Here is a 25554-nt window from a genome sequence, read left to right as displayed (position 1 = left end):
CAGTCCTCCCACAACCAGCACCAAGCTTTTGGCATTAAGCATTTGAACAGGAGCATAAGTGCAGATTAGATGCATACTTAACGTCTTTTTCCCAAGCCACTGGTGGCTTAACTCCAGTGGATTTTGGAACAAAAGTTTTATAATGCCATCAATAATGTTGTTACAAAATGTCTTAACAAATTACTGTCATTTTGCAATGTAATATCTGTTCTTAAAATCTTCTATCCAGGATAAAGGGTGGAAAGGCTATTCGTCTAAACATAATTGGTGAGTAATAAAACTGTAGGTTGGGGTTGAAAATGGAAGATAATTGTAAAATTTGAAGTTGAGGAATGTTTGGAACTTCAGCTTCTTCGTGACAGTAAAGTGAGATTTATGTTGTACAATGTCAAAGTTACTCATGTTGCACAATTCAATATTTAGCAGATCTGTACATTTTTATTTGCAGGTGAATATTTGCATACTCTTGTGCTTTCATGTGTACAAATTTCAAACCTTGTTCTCCAGATTCTTGTCTGAAATAATGGTACCAGTAAAAACTTTACTCTTGCCGTTGTACTGAACGTAGTGCTGAATTCATGTTCCAGTAGCTGGTTCTTCTCAAAGTTAATGCATTAACCTAACTTCTATAGATGTCTTACCAATTTTTAAGATTCAGTGCTAAATTAAATCTTTCAGAAAACAGTTAGATGATTATCTCATTAGGAATATGATTGGTGTAATTAGCGTCTAATGAGGCAGATGGGCAATTAAATAGCTCATGACGAATTGAGAGAATTGGGTATTATTTTGAGGAAGTTGCATCTCTTGGCAAGCTTCCTCTAATAGCAGAAATCAGAATTGGTTCAGTCTCATGCTTGGATCCAGTCTCATGCTTGGATCCAATTTTATTTTTGTAAGAATATTTTAATACTTGTTGAGACCAATTATATAGTTCTCCTTATCCCTAACTCTCTGCCTTGTAACACTTTAAATGAGTTGAGAAGTAGTCATGATGAGAATATTAATTATTTTTGACTTAATGAATTAACATCTTTTGCAGGCCAAATGGTCATTTCCCTTTTCAGTTTTTCTTGTGTTCCCAATTAGTGCACTGGCATTAAGATAGATATTTCCTTACATTGAAGTACGTTTTTGCACAGTTCAAGAGCTTCCTAATCTGCCTAGCTTTCAAAACACATGATGCTGGAGTTTTACTTCTAACAATGAATAGTTTATCCTGCTATAACATTCCTGGATGCTAGTGTGAGTTTGGTGGCTGGGGAAAGGGTTGGGGGGTTGGTGAGGGTGGGTGGTTGTGATCTGTTATGCTAGCATTTTCTATGATAGTCATTGCTAAATTATTTTTGCTTATTTCCATAAACAATTGATGGAGATGATATACTATATTCAAATGTGTGCTAAAGTTCTGATATCGTTTTACAAATTCATCTGCTTTCGTAACTGGAAAAACTGTTTTTTGATACAGGTGAAAAGCTGTTGTGGTTTCAAAGCAATCTAGACCCTAACAAGATTGAGTACAGTAAGCAAGAAGCCTGCGAGATAATAGAAAAGTAAGAGAGTTTGGATAATTTTCAAAACGTTACTTCCTTTGCTCGAAGTGAAGTTGGAACTGAATGGTGCAGCGCATTAACACACCTTTGTTCCACAAGATGCCACACAAATCATTTACGTACTTCCTACTTTCTTTGATTCTTATCATTTTGCCTAAAAGTAGATGCTACTTTTATTGACAACTGCTTTACTTTGCCAAAAAATGCCTGAAATGGAAAACCAAAATGGTAGCAATTGAAATGTTAACAAAACCCCGAACTTTAAACAGAGAAGACGTTGACTTGTACATTGTGGGTGGAAACCCTAGCTTGTTTTGGTTATAGAGATCATAACGGAAAAGACTTGCCCATCCCTGAACTAGAAAAAGAAATCTTGATTGTGAGAACAAGCAGTTAGCGTAGAGAGGCAGAGAGTGAGAGAGAGAGAGTTAGAGTTTGCCAAGGGCTGTCTGCCCAAAGCCAGAACAAGAAGCATAGCGATGTTTAAGAATCAGGGTATCCTGATTTTTAAAGCACTGGGCACAAATGCAGCATTCCTAAGTTTGCACAGAGGAGTCCACAGTGTGAGGTTTTGAACAAAAGCTGGTACATTGCTTAACCAAGAGCTCATCGAATAACCTCAATAAAATTTTGAATCTTGGTGAAAAGCCAAAACAGTCAGGAGAAATTAAAGTGAATTCTGGATAGCTGAAACATACTTGATTGAATTACAAAAGAAGTGAATATACTCGTGAGTCTTAGTAGGTCTAAGTGTTGGGTTAATTCTTGTTTTGCTTTTTTTTTATATGCAACAAAGTTTATTTTTGTTTAGAAATGGTATCTTCCATGATTTATTTTAGTTAATTATTGGCTGTTTGAATTTCAGTTTCAACAGTAATAGCCTTCACAGAGATTTTAATAATATGTTGGTAACATTGGAGATGGTAATTTTTATTTAATTTTAAAATGCAGGCCACTATGCTTTCTGAGTTTTAACACAGATTTTGTAGTCCGAGATGGAGTGGTGCTTGCTCTTTAGTACACTTAGAAACTCCCTTTTGGTAGACTTTTGACTGAAGAGATGAAAAGGAAGTATTACAAATACTGCAAACCTGAGGTAAAAGCAACATGTGTAAAGGGAATGACTGACTGTTAACATTTGGCCGGTTATATAATCAGTTCTGGTGAAAGTGGGGCAATACCCTTGTCCAATGACTATGTACCATTCATAAGCATGCCTTTTTAGGGAGTCACCAAAAGGGTTTAGAAACAATATCAGAAATTGCTGGAAAAACATTGAGTATAAAAGTTGGGATGTAAATTTGCAGCTGGACAGACATTGGTGAGGCCACCTTTAGATCATAGATCGTAGAATCCTTAGTGTGGAAACAGGCCCTTCGGCCCAACAAGTCCACAATGACACTCGAGCATCCCACCCAGATCCATCCATCTAATCTACATATCCCTGAACACTGGGCAATTTAGCATGGCCAATCCACCTAGCCTGTATATCTTTGGATTGTGGGAGGAAACCCACGCAGACACGGGGATAATGTGCAAACTCCATACAGACAGTCGCCCGAGGGTGGAATCGAACCTGGGTCCCTGGTGCTGTGAGGCAGCAGTGCTAACCACTGAGCCACCGTGCCAAATACTGTGTTCAATTATACTCTTCCTGCTATATCAAAGATGTTGTTAGACTTACAACTCAGAAAATATTTATGAGCATGTTGCTGGGATTGGAGGATTTGAGCTATGGGGAGAGGCTGAATAGGCAGGGGCTATTTTCCCTGGAGTATCGGATGCTGAGGGGTGATCTTTCAGAGGTTTATAAAAACATGAGAGGCATGGGTAGGGTGAATAACCAAGATCTTTTTTCCAAGGTGAGCGTTCAAAACTAGAAGGCACAGGTTTAAGATGATAGGAGAAAGATTTAAAAGGTGCCTGAGGGGCAGTGTTTTCATGTAGAGGGTGGTCTGTGCATGGAACGAGCTGCCAGAGGAGGTGGTGGAGGTGGGTACAATTACAACATTTAAAAGGAATGTGGTGGGTGCACGAATAGGAAAGGTTTGGAGGGATATGGGCTAAATGCTGGCAAATGGGATTGGATCAGTTTAAGATATCTGGTTGGTGCGGACAAGTTGGACTGAAGGGTCTGTTTCTGTGCTGCATAATTCTAAGACCTTATAACTCAGCAAGTCTGGCAGCACCTGTGGAAAGAAAGCAGAGTTAATGTTTCGGGTCCAGTGACCCTTCTTCAGAAGCTTCTAAACTTTGTTTTTCCAGCAATTTCTGATTTTGTTCCTGATTTCCAACACTCGCTGTTCTTTGGTTTTTTTGACTAAAAGGGTTCAGGTCAGTTTAAAACAGTGACCTGAATTTTGTGTTGATGATAATGGTGAGACTCATAATGCTAACTGTCATTTTGGAATAAATCAGACAGGATTTTGCACATGCAAAATCTAGATGGACCCCACTTCTTGGTTGCCATAAACTGTTAAGGCTGGTACATACATCAATAAGTGAATCCTTAATGTGATAAATTACAATAACCGTGTTAGAGATTTAACTTCATTAGTTATTATTTAGTATTGGGAATTTTAAAAAATGCTTTTGTGTTTTCTGCCAATCTTATTCTTCTTAATGACCATTTTCTCAATCTTCTGCTTTATGTAAATGCTTTAAATCTAGTTTTCTCATTCTACTTTATGCTTCCTGCTTTAATTGACAGACTGTCTGAATGTTGGGTTGGAACTGTTGCAATTCAAGGCCCCAGGATATTAATCTGAACACAGGTGGCTCTAGTGGAGTGAAGGGGTTCTGAAACTCCAATCATGGTCATGGGGAGTAGTCGGACAGTAGATCACAATTGAGAAGAATGATGGCAGTTGTTGATGTTTGACTGTGGATTGAGGGGAAGCAGGCAGATTACTGTCTGCCTCCTGGCCAAAAAAGAATTGCTGTAAAGGCATCTGCTGGTTAGATTTGGCCATTCTCACCTGCTGAGATTTCCAAGTCCAGGGAAAACCAGCTAAAGTGTGCACACGTAGAATCAAGCAGTTTCATTAAAATATTTACATGGCCAGCCCATCTTCCATGAGCAGATGACTTGTCTGCTCCAAGTTCTACTTCTGTCAAAACTGGAAATTTGTTGGTTCAATTTGGCTTTGGTTCCTGTTTCAAATTTCATGATTTTTAACTTCCCACCTGAACCATTTATTTGTGGCTTAAAATCCCCCTTCGTGGAAGAGCCTCAGCGGTGCTTGAACTACTTCAAATACCCTGTAGAAGGTGCCTTGCTTGATCAGGCACCAGAGTAGAACAAAAGTTCAAAAGCCTGCTGAAACTTTTTGGTGGCTGTCAGTACAATGGAATGATAAGGCTAATTCTGCAGCATTTATTGTGACATATGATTTTTCATCAGATCTGACTTATATCCTACTCCAGGTATTTGCACAGGTTCGATTCTGAGCTAGAACAAATTGAATTGACAAATAGTATCAAAGACAGACAAGGAAGACAGCATGAAGCTCGGGAAGCCATTCTCAAACACAGCATTGAACGTGAGAGAATTTTGTATGAAGAAAATGGAATAGGTATGAGAACTTAATTTGTTGCATTACCAGTCCTCTCCTATGAAAGATTCTTAAAGGATTGATATTTGGTAAGTGTTTCATTGAAGGTACGTTGTGCTCCAAAGTTCGTTGGAGTGTGGGTTTTTGAAGGTGACCATAAGGGCAAAAGTGATTTTCATTTTTATCTCTAATTATGTTGTGCCTTAATTTCACGAAGTTCGGAACAGGGGTAGGTTAAGTCAGTCAGCTTCTTGACTATGTCCAATCTTCTTCTAAATCATAGCTGCTCTGGACCTCAACTTCATTAATTTTCCTCCATAATCCTTGATACTACCATCAAAGGACAAAAAAAACACTTTTTAAAAACCCAGGCGAGGGTGTTTTGTCCTGCTCAGTCTTCAGCACTCCAGCCAATATGCTATAAGGGCCTTTCACTTTTGCAATATTCAGTGTACCAAAATGCTTTGAGTGTCAAATGAGTGAACCAAAATTGCTGGGTTTTTGGAATGATGTCAAACAGGATCATTTGTTTGGATTTTTGGCTGCAGAGGTTTACAATCCCTTTAACATTGTCTTGTGCACTTGCTTGCCTATAGTGAATGAGGTGTCCTCCTTAGTACCTTTTCATGCATCATTGGATGTGGTAGGGGTATTGAGTTTGGGTTTACTCCATTGGCTTTGGAATGCTTGGCTTTGTTTGCCGTTTGGTTTCATAGTTTGCACTTGAGAGCCATTTCTTGTACCTTCACCAGATTGGTGCATTATTCAAAACTAAGCCCTTCTTGCAATATGCTATAAATGAGCTGAATTGGTGTGAGATCTTCTGGAGTGAGGGATGATCTTGATCACAGGTTAATAAATATTGTGAAAGTTTGCAATTCTGCCTGCCCAGAGTATGTCTCAGGACTCCAGTTTCAGGTTGTCAGATTTTTCCATTTAGCATGCTGTTGGTTGCACATTACGCAATGGACAGTGTCCTGACAGTGAACACTTTGTCTTCACAATTAAAGTTGTCAGTATCAGGTCATTTGGCATCTTTTATTAACTTGCAGAGAAGTGTGGTGAATTTCTCATCAGGAAGTGGCAAGTTGCCAATTAAGGAGGATTATTGCTTGTTACTTGTTGCAAGTCATCTCAATCGTATTCAGCTTCCAATCTTAGCAAACACACTAAAACAGCTAAGGGTCAACGGTTTTTGATGTAGAAGTCAGAGTGGGTACCTAATGACTTCAAGTAGCCATTGGTTGCAATCAGTCCCCATTTTGGCTGTCATGATCCACGTCCGGAATAAGGTGGGTGAACTTGCAGCATGGGTTGGTACCTGGGACTTCGATGTTGTGGCCATTTCGGAGACACGGATAGAGCAGGGACAGGAATGGTTGTTGCAGGTTCCGGGGTTTAGATGTTTCAGTAAGATCAGGGAAGGTGGTAAAAGGGGGGGAGGTGTGGCATTGTTAGTCAAGGACAGTATTACGGTGGCAGAAAGGACGTTTGATGGCAACTCGTCTACTGACGTAGTATGGGCTGAGGTTAGAACCAGGAAAGAAGAGGTCACCCTGTTGGGAGTTTTCTATAGGCCTCCGAAAAGTTCCAGAGATGTAGAGGAAAAGATTGCAAAGATGATTCTGGATAGGAGCGAAAGTAACAGGGTAGTTGTTATGGCGGACTTTAACTTTCCAAATATTGACTGGAAACGCTATAGTTCGAGTACTTCAGATGGGTCAGTTTTTGTCCAATGTGTGCAGGAGGGTTTCCTGACACAGTATGTAGATAGGCCAACAAGAGGCGAGGCCACATTGGATTTGGTACTGGGTAATGAACCAGGCCAGGTGTTAGATTTGGAGGTAGGAGAGCACTTTGGTGATAGTGACCACAATTCGGTTACGTTTACTTTAGCGATGGAAAGGGATCGGTATATAAAGCAGGGCAAGAGTTATAGCTGGGGGAAAGGCAATTATGAGGCAAGATTTAGGATGCATAGGATGGAGAAGGAAACTGCAGGGGCTGGGCACAATTGAAATGTGGAGCTTGTTCAAGGAACAGCTACTGCGTGTCCTTGAGAAGTATGTACCTGTCAGGCAGGGAGGAAGTGGTCGAGCGAGGGAACCGTGGTTTACTAAAGAAGTTGAATCTCTTGTCAAGAGGAAGAAGGAGGCTTATGTAGAGATGAGGCGTGAAGGCTCAGTGAGGGCGCTTGAGAGTTACAAGTTCGCCAGGAAGGACCTAAAGAGAGAGCTAAGAAGAGCCAGGAGGGGACATGAGAAGTCTTTAGCAGGTAGGATCAAGGAAAACCCTAAAGCTTTCTATAGGTATGTCAGGAATAAAAGAATGACTAGAGTAAGATTGGGGCCGGTCAAGGACAGTAGTGGGAAGTTGTGCGTGGAGTCCGAAGAGATAGGAGAGGTACTAAATGAATATTTTTCGTCAGTATTCACACAGGAAAAATGACAATGTAGTCGAGGAGAATACTGAGATACAGTCTATTAGACTAGACGGGATTGAGGTTCATAAGGAGGAGGTGTTAGCAATTCTGGAAGGTGTGAAAATAGATAAGTCCCCTGGGCCGGATGGGATTTATCCTAGGATTCTCTGGGAAGCTAGAGAGGAGATTGCAGAGCCTTTGGCTTTGATCTTTGTGTCGTCATTGTCTTCAGGAATAGTGCCAGAAGACTGGAGACTAGCAAATGTTGTCCCCTTGTTCAAGAAGGGGAGTAGAGACAACCCTGTTAATTATAGACCAGTGAGCCTTACTTCGGTTGTGGGTAAAGTATTGGAAAGGATTATAAGAGATAGGATTTATAATCATCCAGAAAGGAATAATTTGATTAGGGATAGTCAACACGGTTTTGTGAAGGGTAGGTCGTGCCTCACAAACCTTATTGAGTTCTTCGAGAAGGTGACCAAACAGGTGGATGAGGGTAAAGCGGTTGATGTGGTGTATTTGGATTTCAGTAAAGCGTTTGATAAGGTTCCCCATGGTAGGCTATTGCAGAAAATACGGAGGCATGGGATTGAGGGTGATTTAGCGGTTTGGATCAGAAATTGGCTCGCTGTAAGAAGACAGAGGGTGGTGGTTGATGGGAAATGTTCATCCTGGAGTTCAGTTACTAGTGGTGTACCTCAAGGATCTGTTTTGGGGCCACTGCTGTTTGTCATTTTTATAAATGACCTGGATGAGGGCGTAGAAGGATGGGTTAGTAAATTTGCGGATGACACCAAAGTCGGTGGAGTTGTGGATAGTGCGGAAGGATGTTGCAGGTTACAGAGGGACATAGATAAGCTGCAGAGCTGGGCTGAGAGGTGGCAAATGGAGTTTAATGTGGAAAAGTGTGAGGTGATTCACTTTGGAAGGAGTAACAGGAATACAGAGTACTGGGCTAATGGTAAGATTCTTGGTAGTGTGGATGAGCAGAAAGATCTCGGTGTCCATGTGCATAGATCACTGAAAGTTGCCAGCCAGGTTGATAGCGTTGTTAAGAAGGCGTACAGTATGTTAGGTTTTATTGGTAGAGGGATTGAGTTTCGGAGCCATGAGGTCATGTTGCAGCTGTACAAAACTCTGGTGCGGCCGCACTTGGAGTATTGCGTACAGTTCTGGTCACCGCATTATAGGAAGGATGTGGAAGCATTGGAAAGGGTGCAGAGGAGATTTACCAGGATGTTGCCTGGTATGGAGGGAAGGTCTTATGAGGAAAGGCTGAGGGTTTTGAGGCTGTTTTCGTTAGAGAGAAGAAGGTTAAGAGGTGACTTGATAGAGACATACAAGATGATCAGAGGATTAGATAGGGTGGACAGTGGGAGCCTTTTTCCTCGGATGGTGATGGCTAGCACGAGGGGACATAGCTTGAAATTGAGGGGTGATAGATATAGGACAGATGTCAGAGGTAGGTTCTTTACTCAGAGAGTAGGAAGGGCGTGGAATGCCCTGCCTGCAAAAATAGTAGACTCGCCCACTTTAAATGCATTTAAATGGTCATTGGATAAACATATGGATGATAATGGAATAGTTTAGGTTCGATGGGCTTCAGATTGGTTTCACAGGTCGGCGCAACATCGAGGGCCGAAGGGCCTGTACTGCGCTGTTATGTTCTATGTTCTATGTTCCACTGGATGCACACATCCCAACTTCCATTAACATTGTCATCCAAAGTTTGTCAGCCCTTTATGACCATCATGGTACATCTCTAATCCAACTGTAACATGCTCAGGAAGTACAGACCTGTATTGCCGAGTGCAACAGCAGCTGGCATTGAGAGGCTGCTGCTAGGATGTGTTGCGCTCATGGATGGGACCAGGCTGCATCTCAGGGCTGCTTGCTTACTATCTTAGCGCTCACTCACTTAGCACCTACTTGTATCCTCACAGAATCCATGACTTTCCGTGACGTGCTAATTAGTGCCGTCTCACAACCTGACAGCTGACCTTGCTGGTCAGTAGTTAGCAGTCCTCAATCAAAGATGCATACAATCTTGCTGTACGGTGGTGTGCTACATCAGTCTCATTTGTGCACATGTCAGCATGTTACGTGGCAAACACTGCGTGTGCAGCAGGCAGGCACAGATGTCTCGAAGTCTGAGGGAAGTAGTTTTCTGAGGGAGGTTGCAGTGCGTGATGACAAATGCCCAGGGCTGGTGAGGAAAAGTGGGTTAGGTGAAGGCTTGTGTAACTTTTCAGTGGGAACCTGGGGGAGGTTCAAAGCTTATGGAATTCACAGGAAGGGCTAACAGAAGAATTGGGATGCTCGAGGCCTTGTCGACACAGAAGTGGAAGTCACTATCAACCTATATTGTGTTGGAATTCTAAAGTATGCAATTGGAAGGAAAATAGCTGTGACCACACCTGCAGTAGGTGGGGTAAGTGTCTGGATCTGTGGAGGAGAAAGCTGCAGGACCCACTGATGTAAGGCCCTTTGGAGGGAAACAACATTTCACTGAGGAGTGCACAATACAGGATGAAGACTTGCAGGGATCTGAATTCCTGATGATCTTAATGCTTTGGCTGCCTGTGTGTTGCACATCTTCCTGTCCCAGACATCACTGACCACTTCATTGCAGCAACGCATTTGAATACAGAGCCCAGGGAAAGAATAGGAATGTATGAGGATGAGGGGCAATGGTGACAGCGAAATCCATTGCCTTACAAATTCATCATGTTTCCATATGTGCCGCAGGCTGTCAGCATGGACATTGATCCATGCTACATTTTTTGTGGACATGAAGTTAGTCATCATACTGACGCTTAAGTTTCATGAGTTTTCTTCAGAGGGTTCCTTGCCACAAGCCTTGCATGATTTCTCATATGTAGCCTAACTCACTTCACTAATTTATTGTCCCACTCTTACAGCATCTTTCACATCCAGTTCTAACCCCATCTTACTATGCACCATTTGCAGATCAACTTACCATTTATTGGATATCCACCGGTTGTGTCAGTATCTGAACTGGTGAGGGGTGCAGGAAGCAGCCCTGCCAAAGTGTCCTCTGAGAGCTCTGTACTCTATCGAGACTTTGGAGGTTGAGGAGGTGGCTTCTAGTGCAGCACACCATTCTCTGCAGGGACTGTGGACATCATGCCAGCACTTGCTAGGTAATAAAACAGAGAGAAAATGTATTGCAACCAGTGGTTAGAAGTAGTGTGCAATGAATGACACTGATAAGGGGTTCTGTGAATGTTGCAGTGGAATGAAGAGTGGTGCTAACCCAATTAGTATGAGTTGGATGTCTGCATACCTGCAGAAACTGTCCTGGTTTTCTGCAAAGGCCGGAATTCTCTCTTTATAGAACATAGAACAGTACAGCACAGTACAGGCCAAACGGCCCACGATGTTGTGCCGAACTTTTACACTAATCCTAAGGTCTATCTAACCTCCACCCCACCTTATACTATCATCCATATGCATATCTAATAGCCGCTTAAATGCCCCTAATGGGGCCGACTCCACTACCCTCTCCGGCAATGCATTCCACGCCCCGACCACTCTCTGAGAAAAGAACCTACCTCTGACGTCTCCCCTATATCTACCTCCACTCACTTTAAAACTATGCCCGCTCGTAATAGCTACCTCCACCCTAGGAAAAAGTCTGTGGCTGTCCACTCTATCTATACCTCTGATCATTTTGTACACCTGTATCAAGTCACCTCTCATCCTTCATCGTTCTAAAGAGAAAAGCCCTACCTCTCTCATCCTTTCCTCATAAGACCTTCCCTCCATTCCAGGCAACATCCTGGTAAATCCCCTTTGCACCTTTTCCAACGCTTCCACATCTTTCCTGTAATGAGGCGACCAGAACTGGACACAATACTCCAGATGTGGCCGAACCAGGCTTTTGTATAGCTGGAACATAACTTCACGGCTCTTGAACTCAATCCCTCTATTAATGAAAGCTAACACACCATACACCTTCTTAACAACTCTATCCACCTGGGTGGCAGCTTTCAGGGAGCTGTGGACGTGAACCCCAAGATCCCTCTGCTCCTCCACACTGCCAAGAATCTTTCTGTTAGTCCTGTATTCTGCTTTCAAGTTTGTCCTTCCAAAATGAATCATCTCACACTTTTCAGGGTTAAACTCCATCTGCCACTTCTCAGCCCCGCTCTGCATCCTATCAATGTCCCTTTGTAACCTAGAACAGCCCTCCGCACTATCCACAACTCGACCCACCTTGGTATTGTCCGCGAACTTACTAATCCACCCTTCCACTCCTTCATCCGAATCATTTACAAAAATCACAAATGGAAGAGGACCCAGAATAGATCCTTGTAGTACACCATTTGTAACTGAGCACCATGTTGAATATTTTCCGTCCACTACCACCCTTTGTCTTCTAAGGGTCAGCCAATTCTGAATCCAATCTGCCACATTTCCTCCTATTTCATGCCTCCTTACCTTCTGCATGAGCCTACCATGGGGAACCTTATCAAATGGCTTACTTAAATCCATATGTATACCGTCCACTGCTCTACCTTCATCCACGTGTTTGGTCACCTCTTCAAAGAATTCAATAAGGTTTGTGAGGCATGATCTACCCCTCAAATCCATGCTGACTATCGAGAATCAAACTGTGCCTTTCCAAGTGATCATAAATCCTATCTCTCGGAGCCCTTTCCAATAATTTGCCCACCACTGACGTAAGACTAACTGGCCTGTAATTTCCGGGGTTATCCCTATTCCCTTTTTTGAACAAGGGAATGACGGTCACCTCCCTCCAATCTTCCGGCACTGTACCCGTGGACAGTGAGGACGAAAAGATCATCGCCAAAGGCGCTGTGATCTCTTCCCTCGCTTGCCATAGAATCCTTGGATAAATCCCATCAGGCCCGGGGGACTTATCTATCTTCAAGTTCCTCAAAATTCCTAGTACATCTGCCTTACTAACATCCACCTCCTCTAGCCTACCAGCCTTTTTCACACTGTCCTCCTCTAAAATTAGGTCCCTCTCAGTTGTAAATACCGAAGAAAAGTATTCATTAAGGACCTCTCCTATATCTTTCGGCTCCGTGCCCAAATTCCCTTTACAATCCTTGATCGGCCCTACCCTTTCTCTGGTCATTCTCTTATTCCTCACGTACATGTAAAAAGCCTTGGAATTTTCCTTGATCCTATCTGCCAAGGTTTTCTCATGCCCCCTTCTTGCTCTCCTAAGCCCTTCAGCTCCTTCCTGGATAACTTGTATCCCTCGAGAGCCTTTTCCGTTCCTTGTTTCCTAAACCTTATATTAGCATCCTTCTTCCTCTTAACCAGTCGTTCAACCTCTTTTGAGAAACAGGGCTCCCTCACTCGACCGCATCTTCCCTGCCTGCTGGTAGCTGCGGGAGTTGGTGGGTTTATTATACATCCTCACACCCTGCTTCCTGTAAAGACTCCATTCCATTTTCTCAGCTCCTCCAGCTCCGTCACATATGTTCAGATGAGGCCAACTTCGAATTGGGAACTTCTGAAATGTCCGCTTTCTTCCTCACCCGAGGATTCCCCAGCACGGTTGTCAACAGGGCCCACAACCTGGTCCAACCCGTCTCCTGCACTTCTTCCCTCACCCCTTCTCTTCCCTCCCGCAACAGCAAGAGGGTTCCCCTTGTCCTTACCTACCATCCCACCAGCATCCACATTCAGAAGATTATCAGGCGCCATTTTCGCCACCTCCAGCAAGATGCCCTCACCAGATGCACGTTCCCCTCCCCTCCCTTGTCTGTCTTCCGCAGGGACTGTTCCCTCCTAAATACACTGGTCCCCTCTTCCTTCACCCCAACAGCACCCCTGTCCAATAGCCCCATGGCACCTTACCCTACAACTGGTGCAGGTGTAACACCTGCCCATTTACCTCCTCCCTCCACAATATCCAAGGTCCCAAACAACACTTCACCTGCACTTTCTAGAATCTAGTCTACTGCATTTGTTGCTCACAGTGTGGTCTCATCTACATTGGGGAAATGAAGCCTATACTGGATGACCACTTCGCAGAACATCTATGTTTTGCTCACAAAAAAGACCTGAGCTTCTTGTTCCCTGCCATTTCAACACACCACTCTGTTCCCTGGCCAGCATCTCTGTCTCTGGCTTGCTGCAGTATTCCAGCGAAGCGCAATGCAAGCTGAAAGAGCAGCACCTCATTTTCCACTTGGTGACCCTGCAGCCCTCCGGTCTCAATATCGAGTTCAATAATTCTGGGGCCTAAACTCTCCCATGTCCTCGTCCATTACCCCACAAAGCAGGCCTTGTTATCACATAGCCTGCCATTACTCACTAACAGTCCCCGTTAATAGCTATTCACCCTCCTAGCCAGATCGTTGTCAGCTTCTTTATCTATCCAACTGCTGTTCTCTCTGTTTTGCCTAAAACCTTTATCCTATCATTTTACTCCCTAACGCATACCCCCTCCCTATTTTCTGCGTATAAACCGACGTTTTCTTAGCTACAGTCAGTCCTGAGGAAGGGTCACTGGACCCGAAACGTTAACTCTGATCTTTTTCTCCACAGACACTGCCAGCTTTGCTGAGCTTTTCCAGCAACTTCTGTTTTTGTGCCTGATTTATAGCATCTGCAGTTCTTTCGGTTTTTATAACGCATTTGATACGCTTGCCGTTTTTGGTCAGTGCATTGAGTTGGGAGGTCACGTTGCTGCTATATAGACATTGGCTAGGCCACTTTTGGACTACTGGGTGCAATTTTGCGATAGGAAGGATGCTGTGAAACTGGAAAGAGTTCAGAAAAGATTTACAAGGACGTTGCCAGGGTTTGAGGGTTTGAGCCGTAGGGAGAGGCTGAATTAGCTGGGGCTATTTTCCCTGGAGCGTCAGAAGCCGAGGGGTGACCTTATAGAGGTTTATAAAATCACGATGGGCATGGATAGGTTAAATACACAAGGTCTTTTCCCTGGGGTAGGGGAGTCCAAAACTAGAGGGCGTAGCTTTAGAGAGGGGAAAGATTTAAAAGGGACTTAAAGGGCAATGTTTTCACACAGAGGGTGATGCGTGTATGGAATGAGCTGCCAGAGGAAGTGGTGAAGGTTGGTACAATTACAACATTTAAAAGGCATCTGGATGCATATATGAATTAGAAGGTTTTAGAGTGATATGGGCCAAATGCTGGCAAATGGGACTAGATTAATTTAGGATATCTGGTCGGCATGGATGAGTTGGACCAAAGGATCTGTATGTCTCTCTGACTCTGGCAGCTCGTTCCATGTATGCACCACCCTATGTGTGAAAAGGCTGCCCCTCATGTCCCTTTTAAATCCTTCCCCTCTCACCCAAAACCTATACCTTCTAGTTCTGGACAAAAGCCGAAAGAACTGCAGTGGGCAGGATTCCTAAAGGATAAATCAGCGGTAAACCAACGGGAGACACTAAAAAGTGAGATCCTTAAGACACAAAACAGACATGGCCCCTCCAAATATAAGAACGGCACTGGCAAATCTGGACCCTCATGGTTGTCAAGAAAAATACAGGGAACAATTAAGTAGAAAAGGAAAGCTTCTGATAGTCCCTTCCTTCTAGTTTTGGACTCCCCTACTCTGGTTATTCGCCCTATCTATGCCTTTCATGATTTTATAAACCTGTATAAGGTCACTCCTCAGCCTTCTACACTACATGGGAAAATGCCCTGGGCTATGCAGCCTCTCCTTTATAACTCAAACCCTCCAGTCTCAGTAACATCCCTGTATTTTTTTTTTGCATTCTTCCTGTTTAATAACATCCTATAACAGGGTGACCAGAATTGTACACAGTACTCCAAATGTGGCCTTACCAATGTCTTGAACAGCTGTAACATGCTGTCCCAATTCCTGTACTCGGTGCTCTGACCAATCAAGACAAGCATGTCAAATGCCTACAACCAAGGCAGATGAACTGAGGGCACTGGCACGTGGCAGCACAAAGTCCTTGCTATAACGGAAGCCTGGTTAAAAGCAGGGCATAATTAGCAATTCATTGTCCCTGGATATAGAGTTTTCAGGTTGTTGACGTAAAAAGCGAGGCAGTGGATAGCAGTATTGAGTAAAATATCATTTACAGTTGTGAGAAGGGATGATGTACTAAACAGGTTAACAAATGAGGATTTATGGGTTGAACTTAGAAATAGAAAAGGGGCAGTCACACTATAGAACACACTCCCAGTGAGAAGGAGATAGAAAAACAGGTATGTAGACAAGTTTCTGCCCGTGAGTGAGAGGACTATAATTGTGGGAGTCTTTAACTATCCCAATATCAATTCTGTTTCAAACAATATAAAGGGCATTCAGGGTGAAAAATTCACGTTCTGTGTCCAGAGACATTTTTATTAAACAATATGTGACAAGTTCAATGAGAGGAGACACAATTCTGAATTTACTTTTAGGAAATGAAAATGGGCAAGTGGGTGAAGTGACAGTGAGCGACCATATCGGGGATAGTGACCACAATTCTGTTAGTATTACTCTGGAAAAGGACAGAGATAAATCAGAAGTAAATGCTTTAAACTGAGGAAAGGCAAATTTTACAAAACTGAGAAGTGATGTGGCTGAGATAGAATGGGCAGGATTCCTAAAGGATAAATCAGTGGTAAGGCACTAAAAAATGAGATCCTTAAGACACAAAGCAGACAATCCCCTTCCAAATACAAGAATTGCACTGCCAAATCTAGACCTCATGGTTGTCTAGAAATATACAGGGAAAGATTAAATAGAAAGGGAAAGCTTATGATAGTCACAAAAACACTCAAAACTGCAGATAACCAGAGGAGTGTAGAAAATACAGGGGTCAAATTTAAAACAAAAAGGAAATCAAAGGGAGGGCATGAAAAAAATATCAGTGAGAAGGAAAACCCAACGATATTTTGCCACTATGTAAAGAGCAAAAGTTAAGGAAAAAGTGGAACCATCAGATATGAAGAAGGGAACTTGTGTAAAGATGCTATGGGTATGGGAAGAATTTTTGTGTCCACATTGTTATGGACCAAACCAAACCCCCTCAAAATATATTAAGAACGTAGCCTAGACCCTAACATTCTCATTTTAAAGGTAAATGTAAGGTGTTGCATTCTGGATGCAATGCGATTGGTCAAACCACTGGATTTAAAGCAATCTTTATTCATCCACTACCATTAAGATACAACAAAAGAAAGAAGGAATTGGAATAACTTAACTCTCTTGCAAAACCTAACAGAATACTAGATACAGTAGCTATTATTAATTATCTGTTCTAATATAGTAAGATCCCTTAAATACACCCTTGGTGAAAGGCCAATTCAGAAAACAAATGATCTCACATGTAAGTCCAATAGCAGGAAGAAACTCTTTCCCCCCCCCCCAAAAAAAAAGAAAAGAGAGAGGAAACAATAACTTCCACTTTGTCAAGACCCCAACAGGAACTGTTAAACGGTAAAACTAAAAATTCTAGTTCTATGGGAGCTTGACCATACCCTTTCAGGCTACTTCTACTGTTCCATTTTTATTTAAAAAAACCGAAGGCCTCACAAGCTGGTTACTTTAGTGGCTCTGGTAGACTACTTGATACCTCTGCCTTAAAACCTCTTTCTTAAAAAAAAAAGGCAAAATACAGCTCTTAAAGCCACAGCATTCCCAAAGGAAAGGGATGATGTGGATAAAGTAATCCAAGAGGAGCAATATGAAATATTGGACAAAATAAGCATAACATTAATCATAGAATTATGATTATGTGTTAGAGTCCTTGAAAGTGGATAAGTTGCCAGGGTCACATTATTACGTAGTAAATTGAAGGACATCAGGGAGGAAATGAGAACAGCACGATGGCTTAGTGGTTAGCACTGCTGCCTCAAAACTCCAAAGACCCAGCTTCAATTGCATCCTCTGGCGAATGTGTCTACGTTGGTTTCCTCCAGGTACTTCAGTCTCAGGTTAGATGGATTGGCCATGCTAAATTGCCCATAGTGTCCAGGGAAGTGTAAGTAGAATGATCAGCTGTAGGAATTGTAGTGCCACAGGAGCAGAGTAGGGGTATGGCTCTGGGTGGGGCCCTTTTTGAGGGTCGTTGTGAACTCGATGGGCTGAAAGGCATGCTTCCACACTGTAGGGATTCTGTGAAATGACAGATGCTGTGAGGATTGTTTTCCAACCTTCACTAGACAAAGGTGAGATACTGGAGGACTGGGGGAATGCAAATGTGGTTCTGTGGTTTAAAAAGGGTACAAAGGAAAAGCCAAACAATTATAGGCTAGTTAGTCTGACTTAGGCTGTGGGCAAATTGTTAGAATCAATCCTGAGAGATTGGATAAACTGTCACCGAGAAAGGAATGGACTATTTCCCTTTGTTAAGGGAAGATCATGCGTTATAAATTTTTTGAGGAAGTGATAGGGAAGATCAGTGAGGGCAGTGCGGTGGATGTTGTCTCCATGGATTTTAGTAAGGTGCAGGACAAGGTCAATAAAGTAAAAGCCCATGGTATAAAGGATAATGTGTTGAATTGGATCAAAAGTTGGCTCAGTAACAGGAAACAAAGGTTAGTGGTCGATGGCTGCCCTTGCGAGTGGAAAGCTGTTTCAAGTGGTGTTCCTTTGGGCTCGGTGTTGGGACTGCTGCTGTTTGTTTCACACTTTGATGATTTGGTCTTAAATCTGGTGGGCACAGTTGGGAAATTTGCAACTGTCACAAAAATTGGCTGTGTAGTGGATAGCGTAGACGCTAGCTCCAAATGAGATAGCTGGTGGAGTGGTCAGAAAAGTGGCAGAATGGCAACTCTGATAAGTATGAGGTAATGTATTTAGAAAGTTCAAACAGTAAAATGGAATGCATAATAAACAGGAATATACTGAGAGGTGTAGATGAAGTGAGAGATCTTGATGTGCAAGTGCACCAGTCCCTAAAGGTAACAGTACAGGTAGATAAGGTTGTAAAGAAAGCATAAAGGATGCTGTCCTTCATTGCAGAGCATAGAATACAAAAGTAGGGATATAATGATGAAATTTTGTTAGACACTGGTGAGGCCACAACATTACGGGAAGGACTTAATTGGTCTGGAACGAATGCAGCGAAGATTTATTAGAATTTTGCCAGGACTGGAGAATTGTAGCTACAAAGTGAGTTTAGAGAGGTTGGGTTTGTTTTACTTGGAATAGAGAAGGCTGAAGGGCGTCATGATTGAGGTAGACAGAATTGTGAGGGGTAGAGATACCGTAGACAGGAGGAACTTGTTTCCCTCAGCAGAGAGTTCAAATACCAGGGGTCTTAAATTCAAGCTAAGTGGCAGAAGGATTAGCGGGCACATGAGAACATACGTTTTTTACTCAGAGTAGTGGGTGTCTGGAATTTGCTGCCTGAGTTGGTGGAGGTAGAGACCCTAAACTCTTTGAAAAAATACCTGGATCTACACATTAAGTGCTGTAAACTATAGGGTCATGGGCCCTATGCAGGAAGATGGGATTAGAAAGGACAACTGCGTGACTTTGGACAGCATGGACAAGATGGATTGAATGGTCCCCTTCTGTGCTGTGTCATTTCTATGGTTCTGTGAGTCAGAGAAAGTTCCCTGAAAAGAGAAACTGCACTTTTGTAATTTCTGTTCATAAAAAGAATAAATTAGAGCCAAGGTCTGCATTTAAACTGGATGATAAATTGTTGTCCTCTATGCTCTTGATACCAGGTGTAACGAATGTGAACCAAATCCTTCTTTTTCCTCCCATGGCATCTCTCCCTGCTGTAAATTTGACATTCACAAGACAAAATACCTGCCAAGGACCAGAGGTCTTGCTTTCTGATGCACCAACTACACTTTTATTTTGGCACTATTAGTCCTTCAAAGTGGCTAGTAATATGTTGTAACTTGAAGCATTGGTAAAAGAGTGGCTGGGAGAAGATTGATGTTACTCACTGGTTTTCTGTTGCAATTCTGTGCTTATGGTGTGTATTACGATCAAGGTAGGAGAAGTATGCTGTCTCCCTCTGGCCCAACTACTCCACTGGTCACAACATATATTTAAATGTTGTATACAGTTACTGAAGATGTTAATTAAATACTTTATCATAAGTTCTTGGAAAAAAAAAGAACAATTCATAATATTCCTCATCAGTTTAACTTTATATTGTGTTATCCTACTTGTGTGAAATTTAGTTTCTTCGTACATCTCTATAACACAAAATTGCTTAGGCTTTGAAAACCACAAACAGTGAGTGCAGTTTTGTTCTGGAAAAAACCATAAACATACAGAATAACTATTCTACACTAAAAGCTGCACAAACTTTACCCATGAAATGTTAATAGAAAAGTTCATCTTCCTCGGGTACGATCATTTATTTGAATTATTCACCTCTTGAAATGTAACCTGACTAATGCACTTACATTTTCCTTTGGTAGCATAAATAACATATTCTGATCAACTTATCACTTGTATAGCTTGGCCCTGAGTGGTGACCAATCTGCCTCAGATTTGTTTTTGATATACATAAATGATCTGGAGGAAGGTATAGATGGTCTGATTAGCAAGTTTGCAGATGACGCTAAGATTGGTGGAGTAGCAGATAGTGAAGGGGACTGTCAAAGAATGCAGCAGAATATAGATAGATTGGAGAGTTGGGTGGAGAAATGGCAGATGGAGTTCAATCCAGGTAAATGCGAGGTGATGCATTTTGGAAGATCCAATTCAAGAGCGAACTATACAGTAAATGGAAAAGCCCTGGGGAAAATTGATGCGCAGAGATCTGGGTGTTCAGGTCCATTGTACCCTGAAAGTGGCAACACAGGTCGATGGAGTCGTCAAGAAGGCATACGGCATGCTTCATTCATTGGACGGGGTATTTGAGTACAAGAGTTGGCAGGTCATGTTACAGTTGTATAGGACTTTGGTTTGGCCACGTTTGGAATACTGTGTACAGTTCTGGTCGTCACATTACCAAAAGGATGTGGATGCTTTGGAGAGGCTGCAGAGGAGGTTCACCAGGATGTTGCCTGGTGTGGAGGGCACTAGCTATGAAGAAAGGTTGAGTAGATTAGGATTATTTACATTAGAAAGACGGAGGTTGAGGGGGGACCTGATTGAGGCCTACAAAATCATGAGAGGTATAGACAGGGTGGATAGCAAGAAGCTTTTTCCCCAGAGTGGGGGACTCAGTTACTAGGGGTCACGATTTCAAGGTGAGAGGGAAAAAGTTTAAGGGAGATATGCTTGGAAAGTTCTTTACGCAGAGGGTGGTGAGTGCCTGGAACGCATTGCCAGCGGAGGTGGTAGAGGCAGGCACGATAGCGTCATTTAAGATGTATCTAGACAGATACATGAATGGGCAGGGAGCAGAGGGATATGGATCCTTGGAAAATAGGCGACAGGTTTAGATAGAGGATCTGGATTGGCGCAGGCTTGGAGGGCCGAAAGGCCTGCTCCTGTGCTGTAATTTTCTTTGTTCTTTATTCTTTATTACCATGGAAAGGGAAGGTGTCTCAAAAATTTGAACAATAAATGAAACTAGATGTCTTATCCTGTTACTAAGCAAAGGATCCATGGTGGATTTCTGCAATAACAGCACTGCCAGTCAAAAAATTTGCTTTATGTACCACACAAATGAGTAATTTCATGAGTTCTTGTGTCAGTGTGATGCCAGATATGATAAGCCGTACATCCCAATACGTGGTCAACCTTATCAAATAACACATCCCATTGACCATTCATATGCTGCTCATATTCAACCAGACTCTGCTTGCAATTGTCCAGTATATCCACTATTACATGTTATTTTGCTGTTGGAAATCACATACTAAATAGTCCGGACTGTGACAGAAACCAATTTAAGATTATCACTTGAGCTTGCAGTGTGATGTATTTACATATGCTAGGGACCCCTTTTTTACACAAACAAAAGGAATTTGGGCTTGCATCAGACCTTTTACTAATATAAAGATTAAGGGAGATAGCCAAACTGTTCTGCAGCCTTATGACAAGGTGCTGACCAATCCACCTGTCTGGTCTGAGAATTAAGTTTGACAGTTGACCGTTCTTGCTGCATCTCCATTCCAATGTGGCCCAACTAATCAGCATCCTCTTCTCATTCTGTATAAAATGGGGCCTTTTTTGTCCCCCCTTGTTTCTTGTGTCCAGAGTTTTGATGAGTATAAGGCATAAAGCTTCAACCTCCAGACTATTTTTAGCAATGCTTAAGATGTATTTGAATTTGCAAGAGCAGAAATTTAACCTTTTAAAAGACAGCATGTCATGATTTTGGCCATATACTTAGAGCTGAAAAAACTCCAGAGATATTTAAGCGCAAAGTGGAGGGCAACAGAAAAATGGTTAGACCTAGGTATTTGATGACTGACATCAGAGTAGTTGCAAATGACCTACAGTGGATGTGTGAGGATGGTTGCAAGACAGACTAGTGCAACATATCATGAGAGTAAATCTCGTTGTAGGAGTAGCAACAGCAGCATGGATTTTCAATACTGGATTAATATCTCACCTGAATTTTCAGTTCTCCATGGTAAAAAAGACTCGGACTGTTTATCCCCTCTTCTTAGCTCACATGCCTTAAATATATTAATCTAATCTCTGTTTTCTGGACTGCCTCAAATACCTGGGTCTACTTATTGCAAAACCAAAGCCAGAATTTCATACAGTACAGTTCCTGAAACAACTTTAGTGATTGGATTAATTTATGTATGGCTTTGATAGCTTAAAAAATTTCTTACTGTTGCAGAAAAAAGTTATTTAGTGTATGATTTGTTTCTTTCTTTCTGTAGAAATACCAGATATTATCAATACAAAGCATTTGAAAGTCTTCAGGTAAGAGAACTATGTTTACTTTATTGCCTCAATTTCCAACCTACAAATTAACTCTTGAGTGCCGAAAAAGAGAATAATTAGCCTGTAATGTCTTCTATTATGTGGTTTTGAATAGTTTATTTGTGGGTTAAAATATACTGAGCTGATATTCAGTTATTTGATTTGATGCATCTTTTCAGATTTCAGTAAGTCAAGCAGATGACATAGGTTTGGCCTGCTGAATTTGCCATATTCTAAATAGATTGAAATTCCCGAATTGGAATTACAACAAGATATAGAATAAGTGAGGAGTAAAATATTTTATTAGGGTATCTGATTGCATCCACCTAATCAAAAATACAGTTAGTGCTTACCTATTTAATACACCGGTCATTTGTTTTTAAATTCTAGACATAATTAAATGACTATCTTTTTCTGTACATGAATAATTGGACAGATGTCTGAATTATCAGTTAAACTGACATTGCATGGTAATGAAAGGAACATCATGTGCTAATACAGACCTTCTGCTTCTTGGAAACATTCCCTCTGTCCTGGAGTATCAAACTAAATAGTGTGCTTGGTTCTGTGTCAACTTGAGCATACAACATTGATTTTCCAGCAGGCAAGCCACCAACTGATCCAAGTGTGTGTTTAATGAATACAGCTTACAACAGAAAGCTATCGGTTGAGTCTTTTGTATTCAGAATCTTCATTTTGCTTTAATTTTTCTGATTCATTTTTCTTTTCACTCTCAAGAGAGTGGGATGGAAATTTAAAAAAGCTTCCAAATGTGAAGATGAAGAAACTCTCAATAAAAGATTCGGTTGCTAACCAGAAAAGAAGCAAAGATGAAAGAGGAGTAGGTTCGCAAAATGAGGTGGATCAAGAGCATGTGTCAGAACATTAAGGAAACAGAAATAAAATAAGAGATTGTCAAATTATCATTAGGGAAAAGCCACTTCATCAGCTGTTGAGCAATGTGATCCATGAGTTAGCTTCTTCAGATTCCTACCTTGCTGCCTCGTTATTGCATATGAAGTGGTTTCCATCAGAATGTCCGACTTAGACTTTAATTCATTTTGAATTAGCAATTATCGAGTACATTTTTTTTATATTTACTAAAGAAAATTGGCCTAGAAAGCAATGTTTATTAAAAGCTGCAAGTGCTATGAAATGTTTAAAATGCTGCATGTTGCTGTTGATCTTTCACTGCTGTGTTGCTATTGCTGAGAATGTTTCTTTCATTTTTCCCAACATTGTGAAAAAATTTATTTTGCGAGGTTACAGTTTTTAAACTTAATGGTAAAGCTGTTTTTTTCTCATCTTCTGCCACAGTTTGGTAAATGCAGGAATTGCTTTTTATTTAAGGAAGATTTATCGTTAATTCGATGAAAAGGCAATGGGATTCTTAGATTGCTCAATAGGAAGTAGAGAAAACTAGGGAAATTAATCTATCATTACCTTAGATTTTTTGATTAGCATTATTATGACCAATTATTCAATATTTAAATGTTGCTGATGTGGCAGGGTGAGGAGTGATTGGGTTGTGGGGAGAAAGATTAGCCTTAAATCCAGTACCTATTTAAAACAAATCCTAGCACACATCAAAATTTTTTGCCCTAAAAAAGGATTGGGGAGGGGTAAGGATTTTTATATCTATAAGAAAATGAATATGAAAATGAATTTATATCAATTAGAAATGAAACCAGAATTCCCTGCAGTATTATTTATGAACTGCCTGAGCAATATTCTGTATTTGAATTGTTGGCACTGACTTTACAAAAATATTTCAGCTGATTTTTTTGGATCACACATCTCTCGAGTAAGCTGAGAGTAATAAAGTTGAATTCTCTTTTTTGGTTTTGTTTGATAATGTTCCTATGAAGTGCCTTGAGATATTTTATATGTTTTTACTGTGCTATATAAGTGCAAATTGTCAAAGGAAAATATCCTATAAAATTACTTCTTTGGAAGGATGTGAAAGTGAACTGATGTTAATAACGTTCTTGTTTAATGAATGTATTTAAAATGTACTGTTTCTTCAAGAATTTCTTAATGATTTTTACAGTTTTCTTTAACAAAAAATGTTCCATGCTTAGTAAGCTTATAACTGAAAAGAATAGAAGAGTTTACAATCTCCTTGGCCTTCTCAGGTGAATAACTTTGATAGTTCTCATGTAGGAAATTTTGGCTTCTGTTGCCTGCCTGCTCCTCTTCCTTCTGCTGTACCACCTTGATGCCCAGGGTTCTGGCCTTCCTGAGTAGTGTGCTACCCTGCAATGCCACTAGGTCCAATATCTGATGGTTGTAACCCCGTTGCAAATTGGAGCCTTCCATTTGGTAGGTTGCTACTCAATTGTCCTTGATTAAATTAGCCCCTTCTTTTCTGTCCGTGAGATGTGAGAGGGGTATGGGCCCCATTGAAAGCCCATGCACTGAGTGACCACTGTGTCTGTGACTTGAACAACATTGAGAGCTCCCCTTGGAAAAGACCATGTTATTGTCTTTCAGAACTGTGATAATGCCTGGATAGCCATGTCCCCTATACTCGCCTCCATTCAGTGATCATTACCATCCTGTGCACCTCATTCAAAATCTTTACCTTTTTTAGTTTTGTTTTTTAATGGGATGTGGGCGTTGCTGGCTAGACCAGCACTTATTGCACATTCATAATTGCCCAAGGGCAGTTTGGAATCAACCACATGCAAGAGTCATAAATAGACCTGACTGCAAGAGGATGGCAGAAGTTCTTGCCTAAAAGGTGTTACTGAACTAGAGAGGTTATTACAATAATTGATAGTGCTTACATGACCTCAATGAGGCTAGATCTCACGTCTTTATTGAATTCACATTTCTCAATCTGTTATGGTGGGATATGTACTTGCATCCCCAGAACATTAGCCTGAGATTCTGGATTTCTAGCCCAGTGACATTGCTATTAAACCATTGCCTTGTTAAGAATGCTTGAGTTTTTAAGTTTTTAAACAAACTTCAATGGGGTGGAGACCAAGTTCCTGTCCTACCCTCCCTCCACTCTCCTGGCATCTGGAACAGCTTGTTGCAATTGACTGACACCTAGTGTGATATTTTTAGGGGCTTTTTCCTGGACTTTGTTTGTGTAGGGTGGTGGGGAGATGAAAATTCGGTCTCTTTGTTTGTTTCTGAATAGCCCTAATGGGGATAGTGTGCATTTTCACCTGCTATCTCACAGTTAGTGTTTATCAGGAACATTTTTCACTTTGGACATTT

At 41.5% G+C, this 25554-nt stretch overlaps 1 protein-coding gene across 1 annotated transcript; it reads left to right on the top strand.

Moving 5' to 3' along the window:
- Positions 1-221: 221 nt before the first annotated feature.
- Positions 222-25268, top strand: tma16 (translation machinery associated 16 homolog; the record flags this gene model as incomplete). Its single annotated transcript, XM_048607816.1, has 5 exons — positions 222-267; positions 1469-1553; positions 4980-5128; positions 22281-22323; positions 23062-25268. Coding segments are annotated over 5 exons (474 nt in total), but the record flags the coding sequence as incomplete, so codon positions are not given.
- Between the last annotated feature and the right edge of the window lie 286 nt (positions 25269-25554).

Source organism: Rhincodon typus, chromosome 1, assembly GCF_021869965.1.
Source record: "Rhincodon typus isolate 14 chromosome 1, sRhiTyp1.1, whole genome shotgun sequence".
In the NCBI taxonomy this organism is placed as follows: Eukaryota; Metazoa; Chordata; class Chondrichthyes; order Orectolobiformes; family Rhincodontidae; genus Rhincodon; species Rhincodon typus.
This window is presented reverse-complemented; position numbering and strand designations above follow the sequence as displayed.